Source organism: Vicia villosa, linkage group LG1 (assembly GCF_029867415.1).
Source record: "Vicia villosa cultivar HV-30 ecotype Madison, WI linkage group LG1, Vvil1.0, whole genome shotgun sequence".
Taxonomy (NCBI): domain Eukaryota; kingdom Viridiplantae; phylum Streptophyta; class Magnoliopsida; order Fabales; family Fabaceae; genus Vicia; species Vicia villosa.
The window spans coordinates 116,526,393-116,544,093 of NC_081180.1; the positions used below are offsets into that span (position 1 = coordinate 116,526,393).

At 31.6% G+C, this 17,701-nt stretch overlaps 2 protein-coding genes across 2 annotated transcripts; one reads left to right on the forward strand and one right to left on the reverse strand.

Moving 5' to 3' along the window:
• Window positions 1-10,124: 10,124 nt before the first annotated feature.
• Window positions 10,125-11,632, forward strand: LOC131615105 (ethylene-responsive transcription factor RAP2-12-like). The gene is made up of 2 exons (XM_058886610.1): window positions 10,125-10,466; window positions 10,566-11,632. Exons 1-2 carry the CDS (start codon window positions 10,295-10,297, stop codon window positions 11,354-11,356), a joined length of 963 nt encoding a protein of 320 aa, XP_058742593.1. The 5' UTR covers window positions 10,125-10,294; the 3' UTR covers window positions 11,357-11,632.
• A 4,529-nt stretch (window positions 11,633-16,161) lies between these two features.
• Window positions 16,162-17,409, reverse strand: LOC131652373 (uncharacterized). Its single transcript, XM_058922222.1, has one exon. The coding sequence runs from the start codon at window positions 17,407-17,409 to the stop codon at window positions 16,162-16,164; it is 1,248 nt and encodes a 415-aa protein (XP_058778205.1).
• Between the last annotated feature and the right edge of the window lie 292 nt (window positions 17,410-17,701).

Genomic DNA, 17,701 nt, shown 5'->3' on the forward strand with positions numbered 1-17,701 from the left:
GAATTTCATACTTACATAAATGTAAAGACAATCTGAAAGATAAAGAAATATGACTGTAAAGGGTTTGTTTTAAAGGTAAATGGCAAAGGAAGATAAATTGAACAAAAAAGTAAAGGTTTTCGACTGGAAAAGTAAAGGAAATGTAAATGGCTTTGAATATAAATAAATTGCTTTTAAACTGTAAACAAGAAAAGTGTTTCAAACGTACATTTTTCAGAGAGACTCGTTTTCCAATACACTAGACACTTTGAGTTTTTTTTTAGTATAGTACAATGTTGAACACACATAAAATCTATTTACTAAGACTCCTATATATACTAATTCGACTACAACAGTCTTCTACTCTAAAGATGACACGTTTCCGTCTGCATGTGCTTCGTCTCTTGCAAGCCTCCACGCGTCTTTCTCAAGGAACGGATAAAGCCAAAAAAATCCCGCCATTGGCCTATTTGAAAATCTTCCCTGTCGAACTCTAAGTCCGATTAACTTAAAATATTTTCTAAGTCCCAGATAGACCAACAGCCTATCAGTATGATTAGCTTCTTCGTCAAACATCTTTGTCGAAGATGCCTTCTGTTGAGAATAATGTAAGTGTGAGTAAGTGGGGAAATAGTCTCACATTGGATAGGAATGTGGTGATTTGAGCATTTATAAGTGGGAGAACTCACTCACCTATCACCTTAAGGTTTTAGGTGGACAAGCGGTGTGTCTCCCACAAAGGTGTGTTGCTCAAACGAAAAGTCGCGAAAATAAGAATGTTCCTCGCTCAATCCTCCCCCCAAAATTGCGCTAACACCTTCAACCTCTGTCGAAGTTAATCTTCCTTCATGAGATCAATCCTCTGTTTCTTCAGAATCTTTTTTTCAATGAGCGTCGAATTTGCAGCTAACATGTCGTCTCTGGAAATAAGTTGCGTCGCTACCCCTTTTTGGATGACAAAATCAATCTACTATCAAGCTATTAAAAAAGAAGTCCAGCATTCTACCCAAATTATCCTTTTTGTTTCAATAATTTACAAAGCAAAAAGGACTAAATTGTCTTTTCATAATCCAACCATTTTATTCAACTTCCTAACAAATCAAAATGCAACACATGTCCCCCAATCTTTCACTTTTCAAATTATCATTTTTCTTTTCTCTCTACAATATTTTCACTTTCATTTTAATTTTCTCTCTCTCAATTTTCTCTTTTATTTTTTAAACATAAATTAATTAATAAATTGAATTAACATAATTATTAAAAATATTATTTTCAAATGTCAAAATTATTCATAATTATTAACAAAAATATTTTCAAATGTCAATATTTCTATTTTCTCACTGAAAACTATCAGCAAAATACATATTTTATTTAGCAATTGTTTTTATTTGAGACACAAATTTCTTATTTTCAAATGTCAAAATTTTTATTTTTCTCATGGGGCACTATCAATAAAATATCTACATGTTTATTTAAATAAAATCTATATCATATTATATAAATTTGTAACGGGACACGATTAGTTAAATTCACGCAACTTTTTTTTATAAATATTGCTTTCAATATTTCTATTTTCTCACTGAAAACTATCAGTAAAATACATATTTTATTTAACAATTGTTTTTATTTGAGACACAAAATTCTTATTTTCAAATGTCAAAATTTTTATTTTTCTTACGAGGCACTGTCAATAAAATATCTACATGTTTATTTAAATAAGATCTATATCATAATATATAAATTTATAACGGGACACGATTAGTTAAATTCACGCGATTTTTTTTTATAAATATTGCTTTCAATATGCATTTGTGTATAAAACCACCATACAAAATTATTCTAACATATGCAAATGCATGAATATCATTATTCTTTATACAATTATATTTATCATTTAATATTATAAATATATAAACAAATTTTATATATATATATATATATATATATATATATATATATATATATATATATATATATATATATATATAATATTATATAATATCAAATAAATGTACCCATGCGGCAGCACGGGTGATTTACTAGTTCTTTTAAAAAGAACATTCATTGTATTAGGAGACACGACATTGTTATGCATGAGTCTTTACATTATTTGTAAAAAAAATCACTATTTTTGTGTTAGAAAAACAAAAAAAATTATAAATAAATAGTATAAAAACATATTAATTCAATATTATGTTATGAAGCAATGATATAATTTGAATTTTAAATTAATCTTTCGAATGTATTTATTGAAACTGGAAGTTTTTAGTTTTACTATCAACAACCATCTAAATTAGTAGAATTTATTGTGAGTATACCATCTAAATTAGTAGTATTAATTGTGATTAAGTTCTTAGTCAAAAAAGTTGTGATTATGTTCGGAAAAAAATACATCTAAAAAAAATGAAAGAAGCTTATTTTTAAAGACAAATATTTTAAATTAATAGTAGTATTTAGGGGTGGACAAATTTCAGCCGACCGATTCAAACCGACTAATTTATTATAATTTTTGTGCAAATAGTTCGGATCGGGTGTCGGGTTGATTTAGTTGCTTAATTTGGATAGTATATGATTGATTCGGTCGGGCTTGAATGATTATTTTGAATCTGTTGAAAACTGAATTCGACCGAACTCAATTAATATTTAATTTTTTTATTTTTATTATTAAATATTGATAATTTTAAAAATGGAGTTGAATAATATTGTTATGATATTATCTTTTTTTATAAGAGGTTGCTATTTATACACCATTGTTTCTACACTGCATTTTACATCCAGCATGATAATAAAGCAAAATGTATTGGCACATAAATCAAAGTTGAATAAATTATTTAAAAAAATAAAATTGATACTTTTAGTGGATGTTTATAAGGTGTAGGAGTAAGTTATAGTGTACATATAGCTTTTCTCTTTTTATAAATCTAATAATGACATTGCTTATTGAGAAGAATACAAGAAAATGCAATACAAAATTTTAATTGTTATTTACTTTGTGCTTTAAAGTATGACAATGATCAAATTAATTCAAATGATATTGAAAATATTATCACATAATAATAAAAAAATTTAATAATAAAAATATAATATAATTTTAGAATTTTGATTATTTTTTTTAAATTAAAAAATAAATGTTGCTGAATTTTATAAGAAATAATTTTTAAGAATTTGGTTTAATAAATATTAAACCGATTAAATCTATCCGATTTATTTAATAAATCGATCTAATTGAATCCATCAAAAATTAAAATTTTATCGATTAGTATTGAGCCTTTAAAATAAAATTATAATTTACGTCAAATTTAAATTTTAGACCCGATGTCAACAAGATCGAAGGAGTAAACATTCGCGTTAGTGTCACTATCATTCTTTTTATTATTTTTTTGAATAAAATAATAATCTCAACGAAAGAGTGGATTTTGTCCACGAGTTGGCCATACAATGTGCTCACTGTTCCTCCTGACTTCTAGACGTATTACTGGGCCTGGGCGAACCAACTTCTTTGAATTGTTCCTTTCATCTATCCGAGTAAATGAGTTGTCCATCAATAATTAGTACTCTATTTCGTCACCAAAATCTGATTATTAAAATATAAATAAAGTCAATTACCCTCGCTATTTTTAATCAATTTAAAAAAAAATAATAATTAGAATATTCTTAATTTTTAAATCGTTTATGATATATATTTCGAAAATTGCACTTTTTGAGAATACACGTAATTTTGTGAAAAAGACAATGCTAACAAGATGTTGAGCACCCAAAATCTGCACAAGAGCATTTACAATGGAAGTGGAACTTTAAATTTTGAATGTTAAAGTGGTTTCCGTACCTTTTATTATATATTTTTTAAATTATTATTTATTAAAGAGTTTAATGGATATGCATTGTCCGAGAATATAAAGTAGTTTTATACTGTCATCCAATAGAAAACGAACAGTCTGTCATGTCATTAACAAAATTTTAAAATATCTAATTACAATTTTAGTCCTCATATTATCCATTTTATTGGATTTTGATCCTCTATTTTAAAATTCGGAATTCTAATCCCTATATATTTTAGTTTTTTTGAGGATTTTGTTCCCTGCAAATCTGAACGCATTTTTAAATAAAATGACGCTCACATTAATGATGTATCAGTGCCAATTTAGCAGTGAAATGTTCAAAAAAACTAATTTTATTTAAGATTTATATTGAACATGTTATCAATGTGAGTTCTATTTCATTAAAAATTGCTTTTGAATTTGCAAGGGAACCAAAATCCTCAAAAAATTAAAATAAGTGACTAAAATTTCAGATTTTAAAATAGAGGACCAAAACCCAAAAAAAATATAATAGGGAGACAAAAATTACAATTAAATCATTTTAAAATAAAAAAGTGGTATAATTAAATACATGGTTGTGATTAATTAATACTGTAAAATTATTTTACATCACCCATTTTAAAATAAAAGAGTAGTATAATTAACTACATGCTTGTGATTGATTAACAGTTTAACCAATTTTCTCTTTAATAACACATAATATATTCAATCTATTTTATTTCTTTTTAATCAATATATTCTATTAATAATTTTTTATCATAATACTTCAATAAATAAAACTCTTTTTTTTATACAATTTATCAAATAGGAATGTGTCAGAAAAAGACAAAGATAGATAGTGTGATTCCATAGTTACTATTTTCTATAAATAAAATGTTTTGTGCGTATATAGTTTCATATTAGAAAGATAAAATCGAGAACTTGACAAGCATCCCCCAAAATATATCCTTCAAAAATTTGGATTTTATTATATTATTTTTGAATAAAAAAGTTTCATATCATTAATAACTTTTCGAATTTTGAGAAAATATATGCAATTAATTTGATTTTTTTTAACATTCTACCGAATTTGTCAAGTAAATCATTTTTTACGTTAATTTTTTTTATTTTTACCGACTATTTAAGATGTATACCGTATATTTTACAAAAATCATGCATTTTTACATACACTTTCGACGATTTTGAAAAATCTGATTAAATGACATGTATTTTTACTGACATTTTTTAAATGCCTGGTAAAAATGCACACATGCTTATCGGATATTTCAAAAAAAATTGTTATAAGAAATTTTGGTAGCCGAATTTTTCAAAAAATCCGATAAAGCCATGTTTATTTCTGGAATCTAGTAATTCGTATTTCTTTATTTTTATTTTGTAGTGAGGAATAAAGGACGAGACAACACAATTGCTTCTAGACGGACTAACAGTGCTACATAGAGCTCTCGTCGTGCAGGGGCTAATGGGGAGGATTCGTAGCTTTGAGCGGGTAGAATAGTCCTCATCGGTTCTTACAGGAAGGGGATGGTTGAGGGGTCACGTGCACCCCGTACTTTCTAGCATATAAGAGGTAGAACTAGACGCAATAGAGATTTTTATACAGAGCCCGGTGCTTAAGAGGATATAGAAACTCATGCTAAGGCTCAGGCTAACACTGAGGTGGAGATAGGGGTGGCAAAACGGGCCCCGCCCGTTGGGCATGCCCGTTTTGCCTGCACTTTGGTGCAGCTCGGGCCAAGAATTTAGACCCTCACCCTCTAATGTGACTGCCTCGCCCCGCTCGGTCTTGTTTTTTATGCGGGCTTTTGCTGACACACAAATTTTACATGATTTTTGATATTTTTAGGCCTAAAACGAGTAGTGTCTGCGGGTCCGCCCCGTTCCACCCTCTCTTTTAGCGCGGGGCGATCAATATTTTAGGCACGCGTCGTCAAATATGCTTGCCCTCCCCTACCCCATTTTTTTGTGAGCTTTTGCGGGGTGAACCTAAACGGGGCGGGCATGCCCGTTTTCCACCCCTAGGTGGAGGATTAAACTGAGTTAGAGATGACAGGGGCTGACATTGAGCTGGAGACTCATACTAACACTGGGGTGACGACTAAAGTTGGCGAGGACATGGAGAGTTTCACGCCTCTCAACACTCACCGAGAGCATATATGGCATGATGTTTTTCGCACGCATAACATCCCTCAACCACCAATCCCAAATGAGGACATCGTGGGCCTCGAGCCTAATAGTTGGTGTAAGTTCCTTAAATTTAGGGGCATCACATTGAGGACTATCTTCAACTCAAGAAAGAGATAGATCACCTGATCCAAGAGGGACACTTAAAGAAGTATGTTAAGCGTAGCCTCGGTGGAGGATTAAGGAGATCTAGTTCCCAAGGGCAAGACGTCCTCAGGATCACGAAACCTAAAAAAGGAAGATAGCCAAATAAGAAGGACGATAACAGAACTACTTGTCACACGCTTAACACAAATGTAGGAAGATTCATTGGAAGTAATGATACTAGTTGCACCCGAAAGAGATATGTCTGTCAAATCCTAGCCATTGTTGATTCATCCATTGACTCCAAGGCAGGAGAATGAGAAGCTCCAGAGTCCAAGACTATCTTCTCCAAGAATGATTCAACCGACATTCACCCGCACAATAATGACCCCATGGATATTTCAGTTTGATGCAATGATTGGGAAACAAAAAGAGTCTTGATTGATCAAGGGAGCTATGAGGGCATCATTTACTGAGATACATTTGAGAGGCTTTATTTAGATTTGGATGATCTCAAACCCTTATAAGGATCGTTGGTGGAGTTTTTGGACGAGCCAGTGCATGTAAAATGTTACATAATGTTAAAGACCACCTTTGGGTCAGAAGGAAATGCTAGACAGGTCATTGACAATCTATTATGAAGGTTTTGGTAATCATATGGGAAATCCTTGGGGAAAGGGAGGAGATTCTTAGTGAACTTTATAGCATCAAACAAGGCGGCCCTCCAAAAGGATGAAAAAGGGAGGAAATCATCCCCAATCAGTCGAGGCTCACCTTCATCCTTACCATCCTTGATAACCGTTAATTGTCCGCCCTTAGGGGCTTCAAAAGAGCCTTCTCCCTTATTTGGATTCTTGGAAGGGGGTTCATCAATAATAATACAATCCTCAATGCAATTTTTGACCTCCTTTGAAATTCGACAGACCTGGCAGCTTGGGTAGATGAATGGCGACTCACACTCAACCCTCTTCCTAGACAAACATTCATTTCTCTCAGCTAATGGGTTTTTTGACAGTGTTTCTATGCAAAAGATATAGATAAAATGAGTTAGAAAAATATTTAAGAAAAATCCTTAAACAAGGATGTTACCCAATGATAGACTTGCCTAGATATTCGTCTATCCCACCATCGTCTCCTAGATCCAAAGAGATCAAGGTACGGGAACACATAAACTTGAAGTTGGTTAATTCTTGAACCACCTCTCACATAAGGGGGTAAGATTGACGCGAGAAAATCAGTAGAGATCTTTGAATCACTCTTCCAAGAAAATAGAAAGCGGGGTGCACCAGTCGCCTCAACCATGACCATCGAAGCGCCAAATCGCCCATAACCTTCATAAACTTGTCCTTTCAATTTGTATAAGGGTTAGAGTATGGTTTCAGTAGCTTTTTTCCCATGAGATTAAACAAGGTCATCCAACCACTTATGAGGGTAGGTCTGACACTATAGAAAGAAAATAATAACCTAATGGTAGAACGGACCTTCAGTCGATAGCATAGAATCTCGGAGACCCTGATAATGTCGTAAACATTAGGTTTAATTTGAGAAGGGGAGACATTGGCGATCGTCGAGAATTTAGCCTCAAACATTGTGAAGGGAATTAAGACCTTCGAATCATAAATGATGGGAAGATGAAAGTAGAAATAGAGAGTGAGAGAATCATTCCCAATAGTAATATTAGCTTTCACCCTTTCAAAACATGGCTCCAAGATCACGTCTTCTTCGTGCTTAGTACTGTAAAGCCCAATTTGCCACCAAAAAGTCATTATCTATTCCTTATCAAAATACAGAGACACAAATTTCTTCATACTAAAGAGTTTGTCATCATTCCCCATTAATTCCTCACAAGAAATAGGAACGTAATGATTTTACTATAAAAAAAACACGTTGGCCTTCATCTCCTCAGAATCCCAGCTTGTGATGTTAAAAGCGCAACTTCTCCTCAAAAGCATCTCAAATAAAAGTAATTACTAAGAATATAATTGGTAGGAAAAGGATGGAGTCATATTTGTAGCTAAAAAAACTTGTGGAAAATGTGTTTTTCACCCATAAAACTCCTGATTATATGAGTAATAGTTTAAGCAAAAAAAAAGATTAGAGAAAAACACGTGAAATGAGGAAAGAATTTTTCTAGGAAATTTTCCTCCAGTGTGTTCCAGTTGGTCATCACGTGTGTTGGTTGATCAAGTTACCATTTCTTTGCTTTTCCAATCAATGAGTGTCGAAACACCCTCAATGATACTACATACTCTTCAGCTTCTAGAGCTTTGGGTGTACCAGACAACTCGTAAAATTTTGTGAGATGTGTATATGGGTTATCATTATCTAATCCTGCAAAAAGCTTAGTATAAAGAATTTGCAATAAACCTGTTTTAATATCATCTTTGTGGGTATTCCTTTGTGGTCTACCTATACGAGCTAGTCGTTTGAACTGTTGTGGCATGGCATGCCACCACCATTGTTGTTTATATTATTGTTATTTGTGTTGGCATTTTCCTCGTTGTTGTTATTGTTATTTCTAGAGTATGTCATGTTTTATAGCTTTGAGACAGAAATCTCTTCTAGATCTTGTTGCTTGGATAACAACTTTTCTTATCTATTCTTGTTGTTGCTTCTACGTGCAGTTCGTTCTATTTTAAGACCAAACAGAAGTAGTTTTTTCAAGAACCTTACTTCGCATAAACAAATATCAACATACTAGCAAATACTTGTTAGTAGGTTAGTAACTATAAACAAAATACTTAAAATGATTAAAAAAAACTATTGCAATGTCTTTAACACTAACACCTATCCTTGACAACAACGTCATTTTGTTACAAGTACAAAAAGCAAGTTCAGTTATATTGTCTCCACAGGGACTGGTTATGGATAAAGACCGCTCAATAGTTTATACTCCATTTGGTCCTTATTATAAGAGGAATTTCACTTTTTAGATTCATTTAATGATTAATATATTTGTTCTATATATAGACCAAATGCATTAATCATTCCACGAATCTAAAAAGTGAATTTTCTCTTATAATACGTACCAGGGGAGTATGATTTTAAAAATGGTTTATTAGATAAATGATTGTTTGTGAATACTAAAGTGTAAAATAACAAAAAGTGTTGCATTAGAAGTTTCATCCACCTTCACGTGGTCTCGAAACCCTAATTCCAGTCTATCTTCCATTCATTTCTTGATCAACTAACTGCTCTGTGAAGGAGGCTCTTTCTTGCCAGGTAGCCTCTGGCCAACTGAATCGTCGAAAAGGATCAAAGATGTTTCAACATTAGAAGGACAAAAAGTACTATAGGAAGCAAGATCGAGAGATGTTTCTTCATCTTAGTGTGAATGTTACAAGAATCGTGACTTGAACCAAATGAATCTGATTGTGAAAATTGTAGGAATCAGGAGTTAATTCTCACAGACGGTGCTATTATTCTCGATCGGAACTAGAGATTATTAGAGACGCAACGATGTAAAGTTTTGCTACGATAGACTTGAACTTCAAATATGATAGAGAGAAAATTGATCTGCAAAGTTAGCACCTCAACGTCTAATCTAATAAAAAAATAAGGAACGGAAGTTTTAATCATGTCTCTTTTTCTTTATGTGTTTTTCTTTTACGTGTTTTTCTTTACGTGGTATCTTTATGCATGATAGTTGATAATTGAGTGGAGTGTTTCAAATCTAAATTAGATATAGAATTTTTCTTATTATTGAATCTTTGTCCACTTAAAACAAATTTAAATTAAAACAATGAAAAATTTAATTTGTTCAAAACACTTAAAAGAATAAAGAAAAAAAAAATCTAGTCAGTCAAGTTATGTCAAAAAAATCTACTCAGTCAAAAAATATTTTAAAAATAATTTTTGACCGAATTCAATTTTTATTCATTTGAATTTAATTTATTACTATGGCAGCCACGCAAGCTAGTATGGACTTTGGTGAAAAAAAGCACAAGTAGAAGGCATTGCGAACTGTGTTTATGGCGGCGTAGGTAAAAATCGAGGAAGCTTCGCATGACATCTATCACGCATTTTTCTCCAACTTCATATAAAACCCCCCCTTACCCTCCAATTCTATCTACGTCCTGTCATTCTCATTCTCACCACACTCACACTTCACAGTTCACAGCACAACAATTCTTCTTCCTCATTAAAAACATCTTTCTTCCCTGCCTTTTCGTCACACCATTTCACCCTCCAAATAAAACCAGTAAAAAAAATATTCATATCATCCTAACAGAATGTGTGGCGGTGCTATCATCGCTGACTTCATTCCTCGCCGTGGAGGCCGCCGTCTCACTGCTTCCGAGCTCTGGCCTAACTCTCTCGGCCAACAGCTTAACTCCTCCTCGGAATTTGGTTTTCCTGATCAACAACCACCCTCTGCTCTCAAAAGATCAGACCCTCCCAAAGGTAGTACTTAGTACTAGTAGTTACTATTATTTCTTCTTTTTCTCGTTTATTTTTGTTGATAGAGTTATGGTTTTCTGATTGGGGTTTTTGATCGAACAGTTAGTGAACGAGTTGAAAAGCCTGTGAAAAAACAGAGGAAGAACCTCTACAGAGGAATCCGCCAGCGGCCATGGGGAAAATGGGCTGCGGAGATTCGTGATCCGAGAAAAGGTGTTCGTGTCTGGCTTGGTACATTCAACACTGCTGAAGAAGCTGCTAGAGCTTATGACAAAGAAGCTCGAAAAATCCGCGGCAAAAAAGCTAAGGTTAATTTCCCCAACGAAGATGATGCATATTCTATTCAAACTCGTCGTCACGGTAATATTCCTAATCCACCACCTATTCGACCACCGAACCCGAATCCGAATCTGAATCATTCTCTCTATCATCATCAACAACAATATCCAAAAAATCTGAACCTGGAGTTTGGTTATGATCTGAACCAAACTGAACCGTTTATAATATCTGGTTCTGGTGGTTCTGGTGGTGATGAGAATTCTGTATATGGGTCTGGTTCTTGTTCTGAGGTTGGTTACTCTGTGCTGGAGTTCAATGGTTCTAATCAGAATGAAAACGGTTATTTCGGTGGTGTTGTGGTGAATGAACATGAGAAAGAGAAAGAGAAGGTGAAAGAGAAAGTGAAAGAATCAAAAGAACAAGAAGCACGTGCTGTTGTTAGTATTGATCAAGCTGAAGCTGAAGCGGCAAAGAATGAAGTTCAAGAGTTGTCTGATGAACTGATGGCATACGAGGATTACATGAAGTTTTATCAGATTTACTATGATGGACAGTCGATGCCACCGAATATTGTTCAGGAGCAAGTTGTTGGGGATTTATGGAGCTTTGATTGATAGTAAAAAATAATAATAACTGTTTTTCATGTTTCTGTGAAGACAGAATTTTCCCATTGTTATAATTCGGTTATCTCTATTTTGCATATTAGGATGGATGGAATTGTAAATTTGGGTACTTGGTTAGAATTTGTGTCATGAATTTTCGATTTATTTCTTGTTTTTTTGAGTTTTGTTGGCCTTTTTGGTCATGTCAAGTTTTGTTCAATTGTATTTCTTTGGTGTTTTACCAGATGAAATTAACAATGTTTCAATTCCGATTACAAATTTTGTTTACGCTATTTCACTTGTTCATTAGTATATCATGTCGCGTACGTTTTCTTTCATTCATAATATTGGTTTGAATTTACACGAATTTATTTAGTTTTTGGCTCAATCTAAGCTAAAATTATTTAAGAATAAAAAAACGTATTTTTATTTATTTTATTCTTTGACAGAGACCGCGTTCTTGTTAATTTACAGTATATTGGCGTTTCAGCCTAACGAAATTTATATAATCAATTTTTTCTTAACAAGCTCCCAAAGAATAGTTGCAAATGCTGAAAATGAATGAAATTGGTGTTTCTTTTTTCACTAAATCAAATTTATTGGCATAATAGTATTTGTAAAGAAGTTTTTCTTAAGAATAATGAAATTATCGAATTCTTATAATAAAGTTCAATCTATCGATTCTACGAATATCTGTAAAAAACTTTCTATTCTACACTATCATGTCTTTATAAAAAAATGATTCTACGGATATCGGCAAGAAACTTTCTACTCTTATGTCCTTATAAAAGATTTGTTTTGAGATTGTTTTTCGTTAAATTTAAAATCTTTTAAAAAATTTGCATGTATTATTAATGATTTTTTATACCAAAAATGCTTTAATTTTATTTTTACGTAACTAATCTTAGGGTGGGTGTCCACAAAATCTTTTTGGTTGGGGGACAAAGTGGATAGCGTAAGTACTTTAAAATTAAATCATTGAATGGTGCACGTGATGGACTGATGGCGATGCAAAAGTGGAATATGGTAAATATGGTAAAAGAAGTGAAATGGAAAAGGCATAAAAAAGAATCCAGTGGCGCGCGCAGCTGGTTTTGTGTTGTAAAGTGGGCGGTTTCTGTTTCAAGATAAATAAACAAAACAAGCGACGCCGCACTCAATGGGCGCCTACGGGTTCATGAAACTTGTACTCGTCTGTACTTCTGTTATTAGGGTGGCCAAATAAGTCTTGTCTTCTTTTGTTACACTATATTCCTATCACCTACTCACGTAAAATTGACACACGAAGTCAAAGTTTAAGAAAAATATATACTACTATTTACAAAGCAAAAAGGACTAAATTGTCTTTTCATAATCCAACCATTTTATTCAACCTCCAAACAAATCAAAATGCAACACATGTCCCCCAATCTTTTACTTTTCAAATTATCATTTTCTTTTTTTCTCTCTAATATTTTCACTTTCATTTCAATTTCCCCTCTCTCAATTTTCTCTTTTCTTTTTTTATTTTTTAAATAAATTAATTAATAAATTGAATTAACATAATTATTAAAAATATTATTTTCAAATGTCAAAATTATTCATAATTATTAAAAAAATATTTTCAAATGTCAATATTTCTATTTTCTTACTGAAAACTATTAGCAAAATACATATTTTATTTAGCAATTATTTTTATTTGAGACACAAAATTCTTATTTTCAAATGTCAAATTTTTTATTTTTCTCACGGGGCACTATCAATAAAATATCTACATGTTTATTTAAATAAATTTATATCATAATATATAAATTTGTAACGGGACACGATTAGTTAAATTCACGCAACTTTTTTTATAAATATTACTTTCAATATGCATTTGAGTATAAAATCACCATACAAAATTATTCTAACCTATGCAAATGCATGAATATCATTATTCTTTATACAATTATATTTATAATTTAATATCATAAATATCTAAACAAATTATATATATAATATCAAATAAATGTACCCGTTCGACAACACGGGTGATTTACTAGTTTGTAGCTTAAAAAAAAAACTTAATAGTATATGACCAACACAAGGTCTAACTTATAATTTATAAATTCTTTTCTTATAAAAAGTATTTTCTATAACAAAAAATATAATTGTTTGATTATCATTATTTTCTTATAAATGTACAGTTTATAGTATTTTTTTTTTAAAAAAAAACTATTTTGAGTAGTTTATAACTAAGTTCTATAGTTTGTTATTTTCTTCTACTAATCATATTTTTTATTTTACTTTTTTAAAGTTGAATATTAAAGTTTATTTGATGGTAAAATCAATCCTCTAAAAAATTACTTCCTCTGTTTCTTTATAATGGTCATTTTTTTACTTTTTACACATCAAGAAAAATAATAATTATTGTTACTTTTTGAACAATAAATTTTATTTTATCTATAATACTTTTAAGTTATTTTATGATCCTAATACATCATTAATGACTTTTTGCCTAATATATTATCTCCTATTTTATTTTCTTTCTTCTTTTAGGGTCCGTTTGGTTCAACGGAGGGGAGGGGAGGGGAGGGAATTTAATCGAGGGGAGGGGAATGGAGGGGAAGGGAGGGGAGGGAATTTAACTAAATATATGTTTGGTTCAAAGAAGGGAAGAGGAAGGGAGGGGAGGGATTTTTAACAACAAGTATGTTTGGTTCACAAGGGGAGGGGAGGGATTTTAAAATCAATTTACCTTTTTATCCTTATAAATATTATTATTTGTGCTTAGTAAAAATAATTCTAAATAACAATAGTATTGAGTAAATCTCACCAAATAAAAACTTGTTAATTCATAAACCATAATATAACCGTAAACAACAACGCACATTAGTTGAACTATATATCTTTAACGCAAATCAAACTATTATCTGATCTTATGATTCATCTAACCCAATAAAACAATTTCTATAATTAAAAATAAATAAAATAAGGTTAGAATATTAAAAAATAAATAAACAAATAATATTAGAGTTAAAATTTTTATTTATAACATAAATATATTATATTTGCATATATTATATATTGTTATTATTATTAATAGTATAATAAAAAAAGCCTTATTACTATCATATATAAGAACCGATATAAGTATAAGTATGTTATTATTATAAAAAATAATAATAGTATAAAAAAGAGAACTTCAACAAAATAAAAATGAAAAAAACTCATCTGAGAGGAACAATGCATAAATAACAACCGTACAATAGAAAAAAATAAACGTGAAATAATACAGAGAGAAAATCTAGTCTTTAATTTAAAAAGGAGAATCTTGGAATTAAAAAAATGATTGAGGTTAAAATAGGGAAAATAATAAAATTATAATTACTAAAACTTCCCTCCCCTCCAAATCCCTCTAATTTGGAGGGGAGCAAAAAGTGAGCTTAGGAGGGATTTTGCTCCCCTCCCCTCCCCTTATAAAAAATGAACCAAACACAAATTGTTATAAATATCCCCTCCCCTCCCCTCCCCTCCATCTACTCCCAACCAAACGGACCCTTAATTCCCTTCCTATCGCAGTTGCGGAGGATCGAATTGTGGTCCTCCCTATCAAATTCAGCGTCAATCACCACTGAACCAACTAACGATTGATTATATTTCTTAATTCCTTTAAAATGGGCAAAACGTCATATAATTTGGGAATGAGGGAATGTTCATTATGTTAATTTACTTTTTCTCTCTCCATAATAAATATTAAGGGTAATTTTGACAAAACAATAATCATTACAACTTTGAAAGTGACAATTAAAAAGAAAGGGAGGGAGTACAATTATAGACCTAGAAGATATGATATTGTTATTCATAAGCTTTTGAACTCTCTATAAAGATCAATTGTTTCTGGTGCTATGAAACTAAAATTGTAAAAAAAAAATAGTATAAAAGCATGTTGATTGTCGGAACACGCTTTCTCATGTTTGACCATTTTACTTTAAGCAACTTTGAAAACTGTCTATCCCACAATAAAACCACCAACCATTAATTCCACCAGTGGAGAAATTCCAGTCAAGTCTAGGGGTGGAAAACATGCATGCCCGCCCCGTTTAGGCCCGTCTCGAAAAACCCCGCAAAAAACGGGACTGGGTGTAACACCGTATTTTCCCTATCGGTAATTTAATAAAATCAGAGTAAGTAAAAATTTAAATCAACGTCAAATAAGATGCCACATCATTCAACATCATACAAATTGCTCAAACATTTAACAAATGGATACATAACACACTTTTTCGGATGAACCGACAACACAATCATCATGGTGTTCAACTTTGCTTTATTAACGCAACGAAAAACAATTCAAATTATATTAGTCATCATCTCTGACAATGTATCAACCAACATCAAATTAAGTAAAAGAGAGTTTATAATACTCTCACAATCTTTCAAAACAATTAATAATTGAATAAACAAACAAGCGTTCATCCCCTGTTTTTCGTCTCAGAGCAAGACCCGACTCAATCTACGCAATACGAGGCACAACGCCATGCCTCAAACAACTCTAATCCTTGTCACCTGCGTGTTACCCACGTAGAGGCAACATTCAAGCAGAAGGGGTGAAATATCATAACAATATAAACGAAAATATGATAATGAATAGATAAAGTATGGCCAGGGCCGGCCCAATCAAATCAGAGACCTTGTTCTAATTTTAAAAAATAGGCCTAAATAAAAAAAGTTCACATTTAATGATTAAAATGACGTACCAAAAATATAATTATATATTAACTAAATAGAGCACCAAAAAACTCAAAGTAATGTTTAAACTATAAATAACATTTCATACAACTTAAAGTTTCTAACTAATTAAAAAGAGCCTTTCTCCTAACACTTTTTGAAGCAAAATCATCAACTAGGTCTTCATATTTTACTCTCTTCGAAAGATCATTTTCAACAGCTATCAATGTCAATCCATTAAGTCTTTCTAGTGATATGGTAGACCACAAGTAAGTCTTTAATAACTTCAATTTTGAAAAACTTCTTTCCGCAGAAGCAACTATCACAGGAATAGTCAATAAAATTCTATATGCAATAATTGTATTAGGAAAACAATCCAAGCCTTTCAAAAATAATAATATATCAGTAGGATTTATAATTTCTTCCGGAAACATTTCTCTAAGTGACTTTAACTTCGCAAAAAATTCACTCTCATCAATATCAGATTGCTCATTATGTTTCAATACTCTTTCAAAGTTACTACAACAAGACTTTAAAGTTGCATCATCCAATGATTGTAACTTGTGAGAAATAAACAAGAAACCAAAAGTACTTTCATACTCTTGGTATTGCTCAAATCTCTTATTCAAAGAAACAACAACTTGATCAACAAGGTAAAGAAAATAATTAACCCTAAAAGATTCCTCTTCAGATAGCTCGACTGCTGGAGTACTCAAATTCTCATCAAACTGTCTTTTTCTTTTAATTATACGCCTTTGAGGAAATGTTGGGGCGATATTCAATTCAACCGCAATTTCCTTAGCACTAATCAGTGCCTTATAAAAACCTGTTTCTCTATATCCCTCAAAAAATGAAATCAATCCCTTTATTTTTTCCATAGCAACATCAATAAGCATATCCTTTTCTTGTAAAAGCTTACTAACAAAATTAATTGCAGATAATATTTCAAACCAGATAATTATAGCCATCAAAAACTCAAAATCACCAAGCTCATTTGTTGCTAAGGATTTGGCTTCATTTTGTATTTTAGGATCGAGATCATTTTCTGACACTTCAAGTAAAGCTTCTGTAAAATCAGACATTTGTGTTCTTATAGCTTTGACACTTTCTACCTGACTCTCCCAACGAGTGGATGACAACGATTTTGGAGTCAACCCTTTTACACTATCTTTCAAAATTTGCAATCTCTTAGTAGAATTGGCAAAAATTGTATAGATGCGTTGAACAACTCCAAAAAAAATCCTAGCTTTATTATAAGAGTTAGCCATATCACACAATGCCAAATTAAGACTATGAAAGCCACAAGAAGTATAGAAGGCTCTCGGGTTAACGTCTAAAAATCTCTTTTGTACACCTTGATGCTTTCCTTTCATATTTGACCCATTATCGTACCCTTGTCCTCTCACATCAAATAGGTCGAGACCAAGTTCTTTCAATTCATTTTGTAAAACATCAAAAAATCCTTGATAGTTGTATCATTCACTTTTAAAAATCCTAAAAATGATTCCTCAATGCTAACAGAGGTTGAAGAAACATTCACATTTCTTATTATCAAAGACATTTGCTCTTGGTGACTAACATCAGGAGTACAATCAAGTATCATTGAGAAATACTTAGCTTGTTTGATTTTACTAATGATTTCAGTTTTAATTGCAGAACCAAGCA